This window comes from Phacochoerus africanus, chromosome 12 (genome assembly GCF_016906955.1).
Source record: "Phacochoerus africanus isolate WHEZ1 chromosome 12, ROS_Pafr_v1, whole genome shotgun sequence".
In the NCBI taxonomy this organism is placed as follows: Eukaryota; Metazoa; Chordata; class Mammalia; order Artiodactyla; family Suidae; genus Phacochoerus; species Phacochoerus africanus.
Genome location: NC_062555.1, coordinates 53,029,144 through 53,046,958, shown reverse-complemented (window position 1 = coordinate 53,046,958; position 17,815 = coordinate 53,029,144). Strand labels below are relative to the sequence as shown.

Here is a 17,815-nt window from a genome sequence, read left to right as displayed (position 1 = left end):
TGTATGGTCCCCCCAGGTGGAACACCACTCCACCTTGACATCTTGGTAAGATCAAGAGTTCCTATGGGTAGAGCCAATACTTTCATCAGAAAAGGCACTCTGGACCCATTCAAGTTCTTGTTCAAGGATTTGGCTGGGACCCCAGAATTCTCCTCCATCTAGGAGGAGATGAAAGAGATGATTTAAAAAGAAAAAAATTGTACTTCTGCTGTTACCAGCCAACCACCTTGATCATGAAAGAATCTCAGTTTGGCTCTTGTGCAATCTCTGGTTTAGGGTAAGACAACACAGCGCTGGTCTGTAAATATGAGTTTGCAGCAAACTAGACCTCTAGGTGATGGGGTGATTGCTTCAAGGGATGAAATTGTTCTGTATGGTCCACTTTCATACTGCAGAACATTTGCCAAAAGCAAAAGAATGGGCTGACACTATCAGATAATAATCAGACTGTAGGGTCAGAAATTTCTTGAGTTCTATTCCTCTTGCTCGGTAATAAAGTCACACTCTCAGCAAACAGGGTACTGTCTTCCTATTTCCTTCAGCTAGAGGATGTGTATCCAATTTATTTCAATGTATTTTAAAATTTGCATTTGACCAATCAAAAGAGTTTTTTTTAAAAATTCTGATTTAGCAGTAGAATTATGATGCCAGCTGGGAGGCCTGAGGATCTATTCCAAGATTCATTTTTTTTTTCTATCGAAATGTTTCCTTTTTATGATATTCAAGACTACAGGAGAGAGAATACATAGATATTTGGGGTGGGACGTGCTCATTTTATTGTTCAAGTTGAAAACTGACATCTTGTTGGCCAAATGCAGCTTGTAAACACATCTGATTTGGCATGCAGTGTTTTTTTAAAGCTTGGATTTGTTGTCAGCCTATAAAAATTTGGGTATTTCATTTCATTCCCATATGTATATGCCCATAAATGTATATTTGTATGTATTTTATACATAAACATCATTGTATTATATATATCCTATATAATATTATAGAAATATATTTTTATATAAAATATATATATTTTTTCCTTTTCATGGCCACATCTGCAGCATATGGAAGCTCCCAGGCTAAGGGTCAAATCAGATCTGCAGCTGCCGCCTATGTCACAGCCATGCAACAGTGGACCCAAACCAAATGTACGACTTACACCGCAGCTTAGAGCAGTGCCGGATCCTTAACCCACTGAACGAGGCCAGGGATTAAACCAGCATCCTCATGGAGACAATGTCAGGTCCTTAAGCTGCTGAGCCACAATGGGAACTCCTATATCTCTTAAATATAAGAAAATCCCACAAAGAATTTCCTTTGAAAAATCAGAATATCCTGGAACACCAGCTCCAGCTTCCTCATGGCGAAGCAGAGTGGTAGCTGGTCATTTGCTAAGACACGAATTCTCCAGTTGACAAGGCAAGTCTTTCCTTCCTGACCTACATGTATTGGGTCTGCCTGATTCCTGTAAGCATCTGAGTTATAATGCCTGTGTGGAGCCCTATTTTATAAGATGGCCAGAATGTACAGCAGCAGCCCAGGATTAAGACGAAGGATTAGGTCTTAAGGGTATCATCGGAGATAGATATAAATTCTTGAAAGGAGCCATTTCTGACAGATGGGTCTCCGAAGGAGCAGGAAAAGTCTTGCCCTACATAGGCTCTATCCTATGACTCATGATACATGTTTCTCTCATGCCACCTTAAGGCCATTTGATTGAAGAAGAAAGGAAGTCGCAGAGCCCCCAAGATGCTTTTGTGTGCTGTTGGTCATGTTAACCCCGAGCTCTCCAGAGGGGACCTCAGAACACATGGCCAGGGATGATGCTCGAAACAAGGACTATTGCAGATGATTAAGAATCGACTCTGGGGGTTCCTGGTGTGGTGCAACGGGAAGCAGGTTCCATCCCCGGCCCGGCACTGTGAATTATAGGATCTGCTTCTGCAGCTTGGATATGATCCCTGGCATCTGGGAACTCTATATGCTCTGGGGTGGCCAAAAGAGAAAAAACAGGCAAACAAACAAAAAAATTGACTTTGCAATGGAGCAAAATTCTGCAAGATATTAGTATTGTTCCCACACCAGGTGATGGAGAACAGGACGGCGTGTGGCCGGGGCATGGGGGTTCCTTGCTCCGTGGGCATGGCCCTGGGAAGGAGTGCAGAGCTGCCACTGGAGACCCTGGTGTAAGCATATCACTCTATGCTGCTGATGGCCAACCAACTAGGGGATATTTTTCTTTCTTTAGCAGCTCCTCTCACGAAACGCTCTGATGCTTGAAAACCCAGAGCTGGGACTGGGCAGGATGGGGGCTTCCCTTTTCTCACTCTTCTCTTATGTTGACATCTTAACGAGAGGGATTCTAGAACCTGGTGCCTGTATCGCTGCTGACATGGATAGACCTGGCTGTACAACGTGGCAGTGCACAGCAAGGGTGTTGCTGCAAGCTCGCAGAGGAAGAGCTTTCTTGTGGCACAGGAGCCAAGCTCACTACACCCAGGCACACCGATTCCACTTCAGAAACAAAATAGCCTAATTCCCCAATACCAGCCTGGAATAGTGGAAGGGACTCATAACAGGTCTGCTTTTAAAGCTTCTCTTTCACTAGTTGAATTTTTTTTTTTTTTTTTGCCACACCCACAGCCTGGGGAAGTTCCCAGGCTAGGGATCAAATGTGTGCCATAGCAGCGACTGGAGCCGCTGCAGTGACAATGCCAGATCCTCAACCCCGTGTGCCACAAGAGAATTCCGTTACTAGTTGAATTTTTTTTTTTTGTCTTTTTAGGGCCACATCTGTGGCACATGGAAGTTCCCAGGCTAGAGGTCGAACTGGAGCTGCAGCTGCCAGCCTACGCCACAGCCAAAGCAACGTGGGATCTGAGCCCTGTCTGTGACCTACACCACAGCTCACGGCAATGCCGGCTCCTTAACCCACTGAGTGAGGCTAGGGATTGAACCCACATCCTCATGGATATTAGTCTGGTTCATTGCTGCTGAACCACAGTGGGAACGCCTACAAGTTGAATTTAATGTACCTTCTTTCACTAGTTCAAACTGGATGTGCCTGAAAGGAAGGTGAAAGGGGAGGGGAGGGGAACTACACCTGTGATCACTGTGCAGGTGTTCTCTACTGTCCCCAAAAGAAACCCTTTTACTGCTGGGATCTACATAAAGGGCTGTGTTCACACAGTGCAAGGCTCTTACTTTCCTTCAGTCCAACTGGCAGAGGAGAGCAAGAGTTTCTTCTATGAGAAATGCCACGAAGACCCATTGAGACAGAGCCTGATGTCAAAGACATGATTTCTTTCATTTCAATCCAAATCCATTTGCTTTTGCAGAATAGGTCTCAACCCCATCTTTCAGGGTTCAAATTAGGACCTGCTCATCTCAGGCATTTGGTGGCTGGCTCAGCCCTAAATTATACCTTCTAAATCTATTTTGGGACTCAGCTGGGCTATGAAGCTCTGACACATGATAGCAGCAACCCCTCTTTTTAAAAACACTTTCAGAAGCAAAACAAAGCAAAGCAAAAGAAAAGAGGTTTTCCTCAGACAGACTGTAGGAAAGTGAAAACTGAGTGGTCAGGTGCTGACTTTTGATGCAGGTGATTGACATAAGATGTTGAAATCTGTCTTTCATCTCTCTTGCCTTTTTTTTTTGGCTGGACTAGCTCTAAGGAACTGACTGCAGTTCCATTTTTTTTTTTCTGACATAGTGGTTTAAGTTGAGGGGGGTTGTTTAAAATAGGAACACTGAGTTTCTAGGATTCTAGAGGGGGGGAAATTCACTACTGGCCTTGGTTGTCATAACCTTCACCCATTACTCCTTACTGTGGTCCAGGACTGACCTCAGGATGGAAAGATGTTGTCCTGAGATCTTCTCCCTTTTCCTGCCTTTGTTATTTTATTTCCCCCTTCCTAAGCTGTGCTCTTTTCTCTACTTCACCAGTGCCTTTTTTCTGGAAAACTATACTTCTGGTCTATACTTGCGGTTTCTAAAAACTTCAGTCCATTTATAGTCCTCAGAATTTCAGATTCATTATGTCTGAGACACAAACCGTGTATCTGTGGGTTTAGAGAACACCCAGGGAATCCGATGCATGCAGCTTGCACACAGGCTTTTTGATAACACTGCAGTGAGATGCTTTCCTAGTCCTTGTCCTACTTGACTTTTAGCAGCAATGAATAGTCCAACATTCCCTTCTGGGAATTTCTCTTCGGTTCTTTTTACACTTCACTCCAGGCACTGTATTCGCTTCTTTGTTGGTTCTTCCTCCTGGAACTGGCCTCTAAACTTTAGAGCAGTCTTGGGTCCAGTCCTCTAATATTTCCTTGTGCCACCATCCAGGTGACTTCACCTAGTCCTCTGGCTATAAACACCATCCTCCAAGGGTGTAGTGTTCAACTATTGACTCCCCGGAAAAAATGCCCTGATTTGTAATGCTTGCCAATTCCCATGGTGTCAGTTCTCCCACTGTGGCCCATTTCAAGCAGTCCATGTGTGGCCACTGACTGAATCTGGGAAGAGATATACGCAGTTGCCTCTTCAGAGCCTGGGATAAGCCAGGTCCATTTTCCCCCTGATTAACGCCCACATTTATATCGCCAATTCATACTCTCATCTAAATGCCAAACGTGTTTTTAACATCCTCCATTTGAACTTTTAACTCATCTCAAGCTTAACACACCCAAAAAGAACTCCTGTATGACTGGGTCACTTTGCTGTACAGTAGAAATTGACAGAACACTGCAAATCAACTATAATGGAAAAAATGAAAATCATAAAATAACCACTCCCCCCAAAATGAAAAATAAATAGAACTCCTCCTCATCTCCCCAGCCCTGCTGTCCTGTAGCACCTCCCATCTTAGTGTCAACTCCACTCTCCAGATGCTCAGGATGCCCTCTGGGCTTCTCTCTTTCTCTGTCACCTAATCCATTAGCCAGTCCTCTCAACTCCATATTCTAGATAAATGTGGGATCCATTTATTTCTCATCAATCCAGAGTCAGCATCTCTGATCAAGACTCTTACACTCACGACCTAATGAGTCATCTACATCCACACCTGGGTCCCTATCAGTCTAGTAGCTGCAGGGACTCCTTTAAGTCAGCTAAGTCTGAATTAACATGTCTACAAATAGCAAACGTTGGAGAGGGTGTGGAGAAAAGGAAACCCTCCTACACTGTTAGTAGGGATGTAAATTGGTGCAGCCACTATGGAAAACAACATGTAGGTTCCTCAAAAAACTAAAAATAGCATTACCATATGATCCAGCAATTCCATTCCTGGGCATATATCCAGACAAAATCACAATTCAAAAATACAAATGAACTCCTATGTTCATAGCAGCACTATTCACAATAGCCAAGACACGGAAACAACCTAAATGTCCATTAACGGATGAATGGATAAAGATGTGGCTCTTATACACAATGGAATACTATAAAAGAGAATAAAATAATGCCATCTGCAGCAACATAGATGGACCTAGAGATTATCATACTAATGAAGTAAGTCAGAAAGAGAACGATAAATACCATATGATATCGCTTATAGGTGGAATCTAAAATAGGACACAAATGAACAAACAGAACCCAAAGACTTGTGGTTGCCAAGGGGGAGGGGTTGAGGGAGGGAAAGACTGGAAGTTTGGGATCAGCCTATGTAGGATGGATAAACAACAAGGTCCAACTATAGTCAATATCCTGTGATAAACCCTAATGGAAAAGCATATGAAAAAGAATACATGTATAACTGAGCCATTTTACGGTACAGCAGAAATTAACACAACATTGTTAATCAACTGTACTTTAATAAACATTTTTAAAAAATGTCAGCTGAGGTCATCCTTCTGCCCTAAACCACTGATCTTCTGTCTCGCTCAAGAGTAAAACCAAGAAGGCCTTCCCATGGCCTGTGCCGCCCCTCTGTCATCTGGGCTCCTGACACTTTCTCCTTCCTACTTAGCCCCTGGCCTGCCACCCCCCTTCACCCTGCTCCAGCTCCAGCTGCACCCTTCTACTCCTCAAATCCACCATGTGACACCTTGTGTACTCGAGGCTTCCTCAGACCAGTGTGTTCTCTCCCCAGATGGCTGCATGCCTTGCTCCCTTACTTTTTCATGCCTCTCTTCCAACGTCACCTAACAGAGAGACACCTACCACCTTCATGGTAGAAAACACAGCATACCCATCTCTTTTCACTCCTTCCACTGTATCTTTCCTTATAGGCCTTATCACCAATTACAGTCACCCTTGGGTACCCATGGGGGATGAGTTCCAAGACCCCTGCAGATACCCATGTTGATAGATGTTCAAATCGCTCATATAAAATGGCACAGTACACTTCCCTTCTGTATCTGCAGGTTCCACATTAGCAGTGAAGGAGGACCCACTGCAGTCTGAAAGCAGAGACCTTGCTACATCCCCTGGATCTAGAACACTGCCTGGTGCGCAGTGGGTACTAAGTAAAAATCTGTAGAATTAATACACAGAGTGTTGGGTTCTAGGTCTTAGATTCCCTGAGACTGATTTTGTTTGATTGAAGTTAGACCACATTTTCCAGAAATGACTAATATACTTCTGAGCTTTATTGGTTTTCCTGATTAATGTTCCAACAGAGGGATTGGAAGGACAAATTGGAAGCAATCTATTCCCATGGAAATGTGACCTTGGCTTTTTTGAGAAAAGTTAGCGGGTGGTGGAAGAAAGTAATCGGGGCATATTTCCACACTGTCTTAAAGTATTCATACAGATTCTTATTGGGAAGGAAAAGGGCTGTCCACATACTCAGAAGGGTTCACTGTAGAGAAGGATTTCAAGAAATTTTACATGAGCAAGTTCTCTACTAAAAAGATCTAGCATCCTAAATTAAGTCACTTTGGGGGAAATGATAATGACACATATGTTAATCCACATAAGAAAGGCAGGCACTTTGCAATCCTATCTTTTGGGTAACAATTCTGTTTGAGTTTATGACCATGAAATCATTTTTCATTCATCTGTTCACATTCATCCAATAAGCATACATTTATGCTACACATATGCCAGGCACTAGTCAAGGCTCTAGGACTTAGAAAAATTGATCAAGTCCTTTGAAGCAGTTACTGAGTGACCTGAAAGGGAAGAGAAAAAAGGATGAAAAAGCCCACAGATGTGGTTCATCCCCTCCCAGATTAGAAAACATAGATCCACAGCATAGTTTCTTCTATAATGCTGCCTACACATAATATTGTTCTCAGAGGCACGCTGATATTTCAATACAAATAAAACTGGAATGTTTTCAACTATGTGTTCAAAGAAACTCATATTACACAGGTGGATAGTATTCACTCTGCTGGAGCAATTTCTAAGAAATATGCTTTGAGGACACCTATAGAAAGAGTTCTGAGAATACAGAGTTGATTTTGTGAACATGGATGCAAGATGGTGGGTTGAAATGTAGCCGGAAGGGGGCTGTGTCCAAGCTCCAGTGGAGAAGAACTTTGCCAGAGTAGCTGAATTGGGTGGTTCTGATCTCAAACTATCTGAAAGGAAGTCCTGCATGGTAATAGCCTCTATGACTCCAGAAGGGGGGATTCAATTGCCAGAATGTGACCTCAAAGTGTCAGGCACTTCATAGGATGTCCACAGGAATATGGATCCAACTGTCAAAGAGATGGAAAGTTTTTTCCCCTATGGAGAATGATACACTCAATGAAAAATCCCACACAATCAATCATTTATTTCCTTTTTATGTGAGAGGCTGGAAAGCACAGGAACTAGCTAATTTCTTCAAACTGGTATCTTGCCTAGACAATCCATCTTGGCAATAATCTCAGGGGTTCTCAATCCAGCTGTACAGAAGGACAACCTGGGGGCTTAACTATAGATGATGCCTGGGTCCCTGCTCCAGAGATCCAGACTTTCATTGATTTTGGGGGCAGCTTGGGTGCTGGTTATTTGTTTATTTATTTATTGCTTCTTAGGGCCACATCTGAGGCATATAGAAGTTTCCAGGCTAGGGGTCGAATCAGAGCTACAGCTGCTGGTCTACACCACAGCCACAGCAATGCAGGATCCGAGCCGCATCTACAACCTATACCACAGCTCATGGCAATGCCGGATCCCTGACCTGCTGAGTGAAGCCAGGGATTGAACCCACATCCTCAAGGATACTAGTCGGATTCATTTCCACTGTGCCACAACGGAAACTCCATATTTATTTATTTATTTAATTTTTTTATCTTTTAAAATTATAGTTGATTTGCAATGTTGTGCCCATTTCTGCTGTACAGCAAAGTGACCCAGTCATACACACATACATACATTCCCTTTCACATACTATCTTCCATCATGGTCTATCCCAAGAGACTGGATGTAGTTCCCTGTGCTATACAGCAGGACCCCATTGCCCCTCCATTCCAAATGTAATAGCTTGCATCTACTAACCCCAAACTCCCAGTCCATCCCCTCTGCCCCTTGGCAATCACAAGTCTGTTCTCCATGTCTGTGAGTCTGTTTCTGTTTTGTAGACAGGTTAACTTGTACCATATTTTAAATTCTACATATAAATGACATATGGTATCTGTTTTTCTCTTTCTGACTTATTTCACTTACTATGAGAAGCTCTAGTTGTATCCATGTTGCTGCAATTCTTTTTAATGGCTGAGTAGTATTCCGTTGTATATATGTACCACATCTTCTTAATTCATTCATCTGTCGATGGACATTTAGGTTGTTTCCATGTCTCGGCTATTGTGAATAGTGCTGCAGTGAACATATGGGTATGGGTATTTTTTTGAATTATAGTTTTGTCTGGATATATGCCCAGGAGTGGGATTGCTGGATTATATGGTGGTTCTAGGGTGCTGGGATTTTTAAAGCTCCTCTGGTGCTTCTAGTGTAAAGCCAAAGTTGAGAAGCACTGCTTTAGGATAAGTGATGGCATTTGACTCAAGATATTAGCGAGAGTCCTGAGGAGGAATCAGGACCTCGGATGAGTGGTCTAAAGAGGGAAATCATCCCTGAGTTTCATACTGAGCTTGAGAGCCATGGTTTGGGGCCAGATGGTGAGGCTCCTGGGGGGTCCTGACCAACTGAAGGGAGATTTCCACTCCTGCTTTCCCTGCCAACCTGAGGAATGAAATCCTAGAGTGGGACCCAGGAGAGGGCCAGCCTTTCCCCTAGGCCATCTCATTCAGGCCAAGATGAGAAGTCACTGGTTTTACTTGAGCCGCTGTAAAAATCAAGGCAAATGTTGGCGCATCAAGCTGGTGTCACTTAAAATCACACGGGACTGTGGGGAAAATGGCCTTTAATGCAGCCTGTGGGCCTGAGAATCAGAGTCCCTGACAGTTCATGTTCTTCCCCCAGAGAGCTGTATATTTATAGAAGGAACACAATCGTATGCAGGATGAGGGGGTTGGATAATAATATGTGTGAATACGCTGATCTGCCTGAACCATTTCTTGGCTGTCTGCTCTCCACGGTAATAAATATCCCCTAAAAGCCGTCTGCTGGATGTGTTTTTGGTAAAGTCTCACACTTCCCTGCATGAATACATTCAGAATGTAAGCACCACACACTCCATGACAGAGGCTCTGTTGTATTCTGAGTTCTTAAGTTATGCAGCTTAGCAGCTGTGATAATGTAATGGTTTGCAAAATAATAGACGGGCCATACGTCAACCTGGAATAACACATCCAATAATGAATAATGGGGGTGCAAAAAGGTTTAATTTATACTGCGTTAAAAATACTGCTCCAGAAATACCACACCATTTCAGTTTTTCCAGTAGAGGGAAAAAAAAAAAAAACCTCTTAGTTAGATATTTAAATAATTGTGGTAAAAGAGAATGCTTTTTTTTTTCCAATAAAAATGTCCAACTTATATTCCTCTGTGGAGAGACATGTAATGAGTCTGATCAGTTGTTCACACACACACGTTGTTCTACTAAAAGATATGTGCTTGGTTCTTAGATTTCAGAATAAATACAAAAAAAGCATTTGTCTCCTCAGTTTGTATTATCATAGAAGAGTGGATACAATTTCCACCAGCAGAAAGGGGGCTGATGGTCATTTAACATTAAGAAATGAGACTGAGGCTGTTCCTGTTTATATCTTCATTCTGATCCTCCTCCCAAATTTCCTCACTGAGGGAAGTTTCTAGCAGATTTCAGATTTTTGGTTTTTGTTTCTTTTTACAGCCGTACCTGCAGGCTACGGAAGTTCCCAGGCTAGGGGTTGAATCAGAGCTGCAGCTTCCAGCCTACACCACAGCCATAGCAATGCTGGATCTGAGCCTCATCTGTGACCTACACCACAGCTCATGGCAACGCCTGATCCTTAACCCACTGAGCGAGGCCAGGGATCGAACCTGCAACCTCACAGAAACTATGTCCGGTCCTTAATCCACTGAGCCACAATGAAAACTCTCAGATTGCATTCATTTCCTCATCCAGTGAATATTTCTTGCCCCTCTGTTAGGATCCTGGGACAAAATGTGTTCCCTTCCCTCAAGAAGCTTATTATCATGTGGAAGATAGAGATGGAAACGGGCTGGCAAGAGGCAGATTCAATGCATTGTGATTTGTGCTATTGTGAGGGAGATACTCTGGGAGTCCGAAGTAAGGAAGAGCAGTTATTCAGACTTGGGGAGAGGATGGGGTACCTGGGAAGGCTTCCCAAAGGGTGTTATTTTTAGGCTGAAGGATGTGACTAGGGAGTTAAGGAGGTAGAGGGAGGAGGCACTATGTGTCAAGCCCACAAAAGCACGTGCAAAGGCCCTGGGGCAAGGGACGACAGGATAGTTTGGAGGAACTGCACATGTGTTCAGTATGCTTAGAGTATACAAGATTTAGGGTAAAGGATGGGGAGAGATGAGGCTGGAGAGAGTAGTGGGGTCCCGATTATGAAAGGCCTTGTAATTACATTTAGACATCTGTACTTATCTTGAGGCAGAGATTTTACATAGGCAAGTGGAAGATGATGAAGGCCTGGACCAGGAAATGGGGAGAAGCAGACAGCTGTGAGAGATATTCTGGAGGCTGAAAGTGACATCACGTGGTGACTGATTAGATGGGAGCTACCAAGGAAAGGAATGAAGCAGGGAAAATGCTTGGGTTCTATGTTGGATGTTCAGGGGGCTAGTGGTACTAGAGGAAGAGGAACAGGATTGTGGATGAGATGATGCATTCCACTTTGGATGTGCTGAATTTGAGGTATTGAGACACTCAAGAGAAGAGATATGGCCAGCCCACTCTAGGACATGTGGGTCTGGATGATTGAGAGGCTAGATCAAGGGGGAGATGAGCATCCTTCATAAATGGACACACTACAACATGTGGGCCATATTCAGCTTGGTCCACTTATTCTTAGGTTTTGGACCTGTAAAGGTCATCCAGCATAAAACCATTTCTTCACACTGTAGGATTATAGAAGTTTAATACAAATATCTACACCCCATCTCCAAAGCAAACTCCTAAAAAAGGTCTACATTTGCCCTTTCCTTAATAATTTGTATGGCTATGTTCTTACCTTCATTAGAATTTTTCATGAAGTTCTGGTTTACCTTTACAATTCTAGAAGGAAAAAGCCCTATAGAAGTATCTGGGTTTGAGTAAGTTAGTTACTTGGCATTGGTGTGCAATGAATTTGAAACACTGTTTTTCATGTCTTACATAAAATTGGGAGTCCAATGGAAGTTATTACCAGCAAATACTTCTGTCTTGGCTTTATAGGGTGAATATCTCTTAAAGGACTTCTCTCAGTGACAGTAAAGTGTGATTAAGAGTGTGTGTAAAGGGCTATTGGTTATTAAAAATATAAGCTAAGTGTTCCTCTATTCAAAGGTTAGCAAAGATATGTCCAACGAATGTAAATTGGTACATTTGCTATGGAAAACATTATGGAGGCTCCTCAAAAAACTAAAAATAAGTTGCCATATGATCCAACAATCCCATTCTTGGGCATATATCCAGACAAAACTATAATTCAAAAATATAAATGCACTCCTATGTTCACAGCAACACTATTTACAATAGTCAGGAACATGGAAACAACCTAAACGTCCATCAACAGATGCATGGATAAAGAAGATGTGGTACATATATGCAATGGAATACTACTCAGCCATAAACAAGAATGAAATAACACCATTTGCAGCAACATGGATGGACCTAGAGATTATTATACTAAGTGAAGTAAGTCAGAAAGACAAGTGCCATATGATATCACTCATACGTGGAATCTAAAATATGATACAAATGAACCTATCTGCAAAACAGAAACAGACCCACAGATATAGAAAACAGACGGTGGTTGCCAAGGGGGAGAGAGGGATTGGGAGTCTGAGATTAACAGATGCAAACTATTATATATAGATTGGATAAAGAGAAAAGTTCTGCTACAGAACACAGGGAACTATATTCAATATGCTGTGATAAGCCATAATGGAAAAGAGTATAACATATGGCATATGTATATAACTGAATCAATTTGCGTCCAGTAGAAATTAACACAATATTGTTAATCAACTCTACTTCAATAAAATAAAAATTTAAAAAATGCCCATCACTGATGATTGCTTTCTTTCTACATGACAGCTATCATGACAAGGCCTTACATACATACATCTTAACAGCCATCCTCAAAGGTGGAAACGCAGATGAATAAACCAGGCTGAGACAGTGTGAGTCCTGGCCAAAGTCACACAATTAGTAGATAATGAGGCTCTTGTTTCTTGGGACAGTTCGGTGCAAGCCCCACTCTTTGCATCTCACCTGGTTTCTTCCTGTCTCATCTAAGTCATCTTCCTCACTTATTTTGTAGTTGGATCAGAGCCCTATTGTATTGACTTATAACTGTTTCAATTATTCAGCTGTTTCAAATCTCAGATACCAAACTCAGCCTCTTAGATTTCTTTTCCTGCCCTGCCTAGCTCAGTGATGGGTTGATGGTTGTGTGTGAAACACATGAACAAGAGCTAGGCTTGGTCTCCCAGCCTGAGTGCTTTTGTAATCAGGATTTGACAGCTGTCCAAGTAGCAGAGTTAGAAAGGTGCATTTCTGTTTCTTCAACTCAGCTTATAATCAGTTGGAAAATGGAAGCCATTATTTAACCCTGGACACCTAGGGGCACATGACTGTCCAGGCATGACATCACAAGTTCTTCTCTTTGGTTGTCAGCATCCCTGCCTTGGGTAAGTTTGATTTCCTGTGAAGTACTAGTGACAAGTGGAGGTAACCCATCTCTCAGGGCCAGGCTGCAACGTCAAAGCGCCCCCAGGGAGCAAATCTGGGCTCAAGGGCTGGGATGTAAGATACCAGGCCCCTAGATTTAGGTTCTGCTTTGTCCTTGACTGTATATCCCTAGACAGAAGATTGAATCTCCACATGCCTTGGTTTCCCTATTCCCACAGGACAAGGGTAATGATCCCCATTCTCTGTGCCCTATTAGCTACACCCAATTATAAAGGGAAGTAACAGATAAGAAAGTTCACTGGGGCAACGGTGTTCTAGAAATGCAAGGTCTCACCATTATTAAATATCATGAGACCATAGAAATCACTTGGATGTCTGGCACCTTCTAGGCTGCTGATGTAATCAAGAAAGCTGTCATTGCTTTTAATCCAGGGAGTCCCAAGAAAAGAATACTGGTTCTCAGTGCCTTCCCTGAAAGCAGATGCCATTTCTCACCTTTCCTGCCCCCTCTTATAGAAATGGATGACTCTGATTCTTAAAATTGTCATAAAATCAGCAATGGCATAAAACAGCCAATTGAAATTGACATGACATCATAGATTCCAATTAGTTTCCCTCTCCCCTGTGGTGGAGGGCTCATAGGAACACAAAGGGGCTCCTCTTGTGAGTGACAGTGACCCAGCCACCCAGCTTTACAGCTAGCAATGGCGATTAATAGGGCATTGGATGCTCCAAGGATGGAGTGCTTCTGTTAAGGCCCAGAAGCTTTGAGATCAGACTTCTAAATCCTGGGTAACACTGGTTCATGCCCAAGGGCAGGACACGGGTCTACATCTTGAATGTAAGCGACACCAACACGTACAACAATAGACGTGTTTTATATATGCCATTGTTTCATGTGTTGTTGCTTTTTCTTAAACGAATAACCAGAAATGGTAACTGGATACATCTGGATTTACTAAACATACATGATGCATGAAACACCCATCTGGAGATTCTAGTGGTTAAATAGATTACTATGGATGTTTTTGTGCATGTATGTAGGATAATTCTCTCCTTAGCTTAGTCATGTTGTACAACTCCAGCATGGGAAATTCAACATTTCCAAGTGGGCTTTTGGGATCAGAGCATATTATTAGTTAGTTACCATACAGGTCAAAAAATTTTCGCCAGAACCTAAGATCATGTTCAATATACACTAAAATTGTAAATATAATGATAACCCTGTAAATTTTGCTATAACTGTTGGTTCCATACCCTAAAGCTCTTGGTATAAAAGCAAATATACATCGGGCACTGAATACATTTAAGTTGATGATCCTGATTACAGGACACATAATTGAAGAAAGACCTACACACAGCTAGAATAGGAAGTGAAGTTTTTTCATTATTTCTCAAAAGGAAGAAAAAAATCTAACTCACCAAAAGTCAAGGAAACAACTCTGGAAGTCTAGATAGCCCCTCGTATTTTTAAAGCTTGAATCGTGTTTTCCTTCAATGTAAAATTCACTGAGTACTACGTATACAAACCAGAAAAAATCACTTGAGTTAAATGCCGCTCCCCTTGATAAGATGTGGCAGATTGCTTATCTATCACAAGAGGCTTGTGTGATGCTCTTTGCCTTATTGATTTTAGATTACACCTTAACCTAAAACGTCTAACTAGACATCCATAGCCCACAGAGGGGCCTGCCATGATTCACAGAGGGGCTTTGGAGGTTTCTGAGACCCATAAACTGCTTGGGTCCTTCGTGAGTGAAGGCACTGTCTCCACACCAACGAGCCCAACATCCTGAGGTCAGCCAGATGTGCATTAACGACAGACACCCCCAAACTGCATCGCTGCTTAGAGAAGAACAAATCCCTCTATTGCTTTATGGCATCTTCTCTGGCAGGCGCTACCATAAAGTAAGCATGCTTTCAGCAAATTAACAGAGTAATTTTGAGCAAGTATCCATAATATTACAAAAAAATCCCAAATAATAGCAAGGTATTTGAAACAGCAATAACAAAACAACAGAGGGGTTTTAATCAACCTAGTGCATCGTTTCAACCCTCAAAGAGCCTCAGCGCTCCTAAGGTCATCATCACCTCCTTTGATGACACTGTCACCTAGCAGAGGAAAGAATATTTGCAGCACTGTTGCACTAATGGATCTGTTTCACTCAAGGGGGAAGAAAACAGGGTTTTGCAGCCCAAAGTTGTTCTCAGCAAGCACTCAAATCATCCACACTTTCCAGAGGGCAGTTCCTACCCCAATCTCTTCTCTCTCATTTCATCTCTAACTGCCCCCACCCCCAGGCGCAGCCGACAAAAATCAGTTTCAAATTTCTCATCATTATCTACTTAAGAGAAAAAATTACATAGGCCATAGTATTCCACAGTCGAATGTGAATTTTTCAGGAAAAACATGACTACCAGAAGGAATGCTATGGACAATGAAAAGACACGTCTCCCTTCCTTTGGAGCAATTGCTGGGTGACAAACAGACAGCCCGCCACGTCGCTTACCCTCTCCACGCTGCGTCTTCTCAGCGATCCATAAGGAATTTTCAGTAAAAGTCTCTGGGATCTATTCGGAGCCACTGCAGCTTGAACCACCATGGTGTAGTGCCGGGTGTGAGTGAGTGAGTGAGAGTAAGAGTGAGTGTGTGTGTGTGTGTGTGTGTGTGTGTGTGCGCGCGTGTTCCCAGCAAAGGGAGAGATGGAGGCGTCCTCCAAACTAAGTTACCGTCTCCTGGAGGTTTCCCAAATATCAAATGACCGAAAGAGTTTTCTCTCTCCACCGTATGAGTCAAGATGTGGTGTGTCCGGAGGTGGGGGATGGGGAGGAGGAAAGAAACTTCAGCGGGCCTCCAGCTGCCCAGCCTGGCTCCCTCCTGTCCACCCCTGCGTGTCAGGCTCTCGGCGAGTCTGCATGTCCCAGGAGCGGGCCAGTGGCGCTTCTGGGGGGGAGTGATCCAGAAATGTCAACTTTGCTTCTCGTGGCTCCAGACGGTAACCAGGTCAGTTGTCTGATCGAAGCCCTATCAGACGTAGTATTCGTTCCGTCACGTGACTCCAAAGCCCCTCGGCCGCCCAGTAGGTCACATGCTCACCTTAAAAAGACTATGTGGAATATCACCATCTGGAGCGGAGATTAATGTGCAGTCCTGCATTCTGATTTCACTCTCTTCCCAACACAGGAAAAATATGAAGGGCAGTGACATAACACACTGGGGACTTGCGGGGGGGCGGGGGAAGACTCCTCTACCCAGTCCTAAATTTTAAGAAGGACCCTGAGCATCAGACACGCATATTTTTTCCTTCCTGCTTTCCAACGGACAGAAAATAAATGTAGGCATACAGTGAATTATATATATGAACGCAGTCCACAAAGAGAGAGAGGGAGAGGAGAAAATGTTTATATCGCATGGCTTAGACGAATCAAATCAAATACAGCAGACAGACTTGCATTTGGCTGCTCCTCATTTACATGTTTGTGTTACAGAGCATTTATTTTTATGTGTGCCAATAAACATAAAGAAATTATGTTTGGTTTTTATGAGGCTCTGAAAAGGACTGTCTAAGCTCAGATTCACCCATCACATTGGTCTCTTCTTCGCTAATCAGATGGCGTAATTCCATGGCAGACAGGCTTCTCAGACGGACGGTACACATGCTCTAAAACCGGAAGTTTCCTGTAATATTTTGTTACTGATATACTGTTCACTTATGCAATCTCCCCTATCTCTACTCCTCTCTAACTCTGCTTATTTCTACAGCAAAGAAAATCACTAAAAAGAAAAAACGAGTAAGGAGCTTCTAGAACGGAAGGTATTTTAGGTTTGGGTTTTTTTTTGTTTGTTTGTTTTTTTCCCTAACATATTTCAGCATCCGCTGCTCCTCTCTGTTCTGGGGTTTTATGAAAGGAATGCCACTTCCTTTGTAATAATCCCATGCTTTTGGGTGTTTGCCTAATACCACTCTTATGCCTTGGGAAAAGCTTTTATTTATTCTCTACAGACCCGTTTATTGAAAACGACGGAAAAGAAAGTTCTGTTTATTCTAAGAATGTGATGGGAAGTGGGGGCGGGTGCAGCAGGGAAGAAAAGTGGAGTTTTTACACCCCTTGCAAACGAATCAGGAAAAAGACTCCTGAAAGGGAGGGGGTGCTCCCGGGGGCAGGGGAGGGGAAGGATGGAGACGGGGGTCTGGTCACCCAACTCAGACACACATTAAGAGGCAGTTAAAGCAAGCATCAAGTTGATGTGGGAAATTCCAAATATATAACAATCGGGCTTTGTTCGTAATGGGTTCCATATGTGCAGCTGGAGAGTTAGTGAGAGGGTGAGAGGGAAGGGGGGGAGACAGGGAAAGATGGAAGGTTCTCCAGCCTGACCTGCAAAGAGTCTGTGGTGAGGTGGTCTGGGCTTCCAGACCCTTCTTCCTCTTTCTCGCTTCCCTCCTGCACTGCCCAGATTCAAACTCTTTCAGGGGTGGAAATACACTTGGAATGTTACCCAATTACTTGGCCAAATCAATAGACTCTCTTTGCTTGATAAAACCCCGTGTGACTCCCAAACGGTTTTGGACAAAGGACAGGCACATTTGCAAAGCCCTTATCTGTTCAGAGCCCCGGGATTTCTGTTTGCAAGTGCAGTTG

The 17,815-nt window shown here is 43.0% G+C and overlaps 1 protein-coding gene across 1 annotated transcript in view; it reads right to left on the bottom strand.

Annotated features, from left to right (window-relative positions):
- FRMD4A (FERM domain containing 4A) overlaps positions 1-16,228 on the bottom strand; it is a 358,568-nt gene extending 342,340 nt beyond the window's left edge. The window contains exon 1 of the mRNA XM_047755369.1: positions 15,682-16,228. Coding sequence (XP_047611325.1) covers positions 15,682-15,774 — 93 coding nt within the window. The 5' untranslated portion in view covers positions 15,775-16,228. The remainder of the gene's footprint in view (positions 1-15,681) is intronic.
- Positions 16,229-17,815: the final 1,587 nt, after the last annotated feature.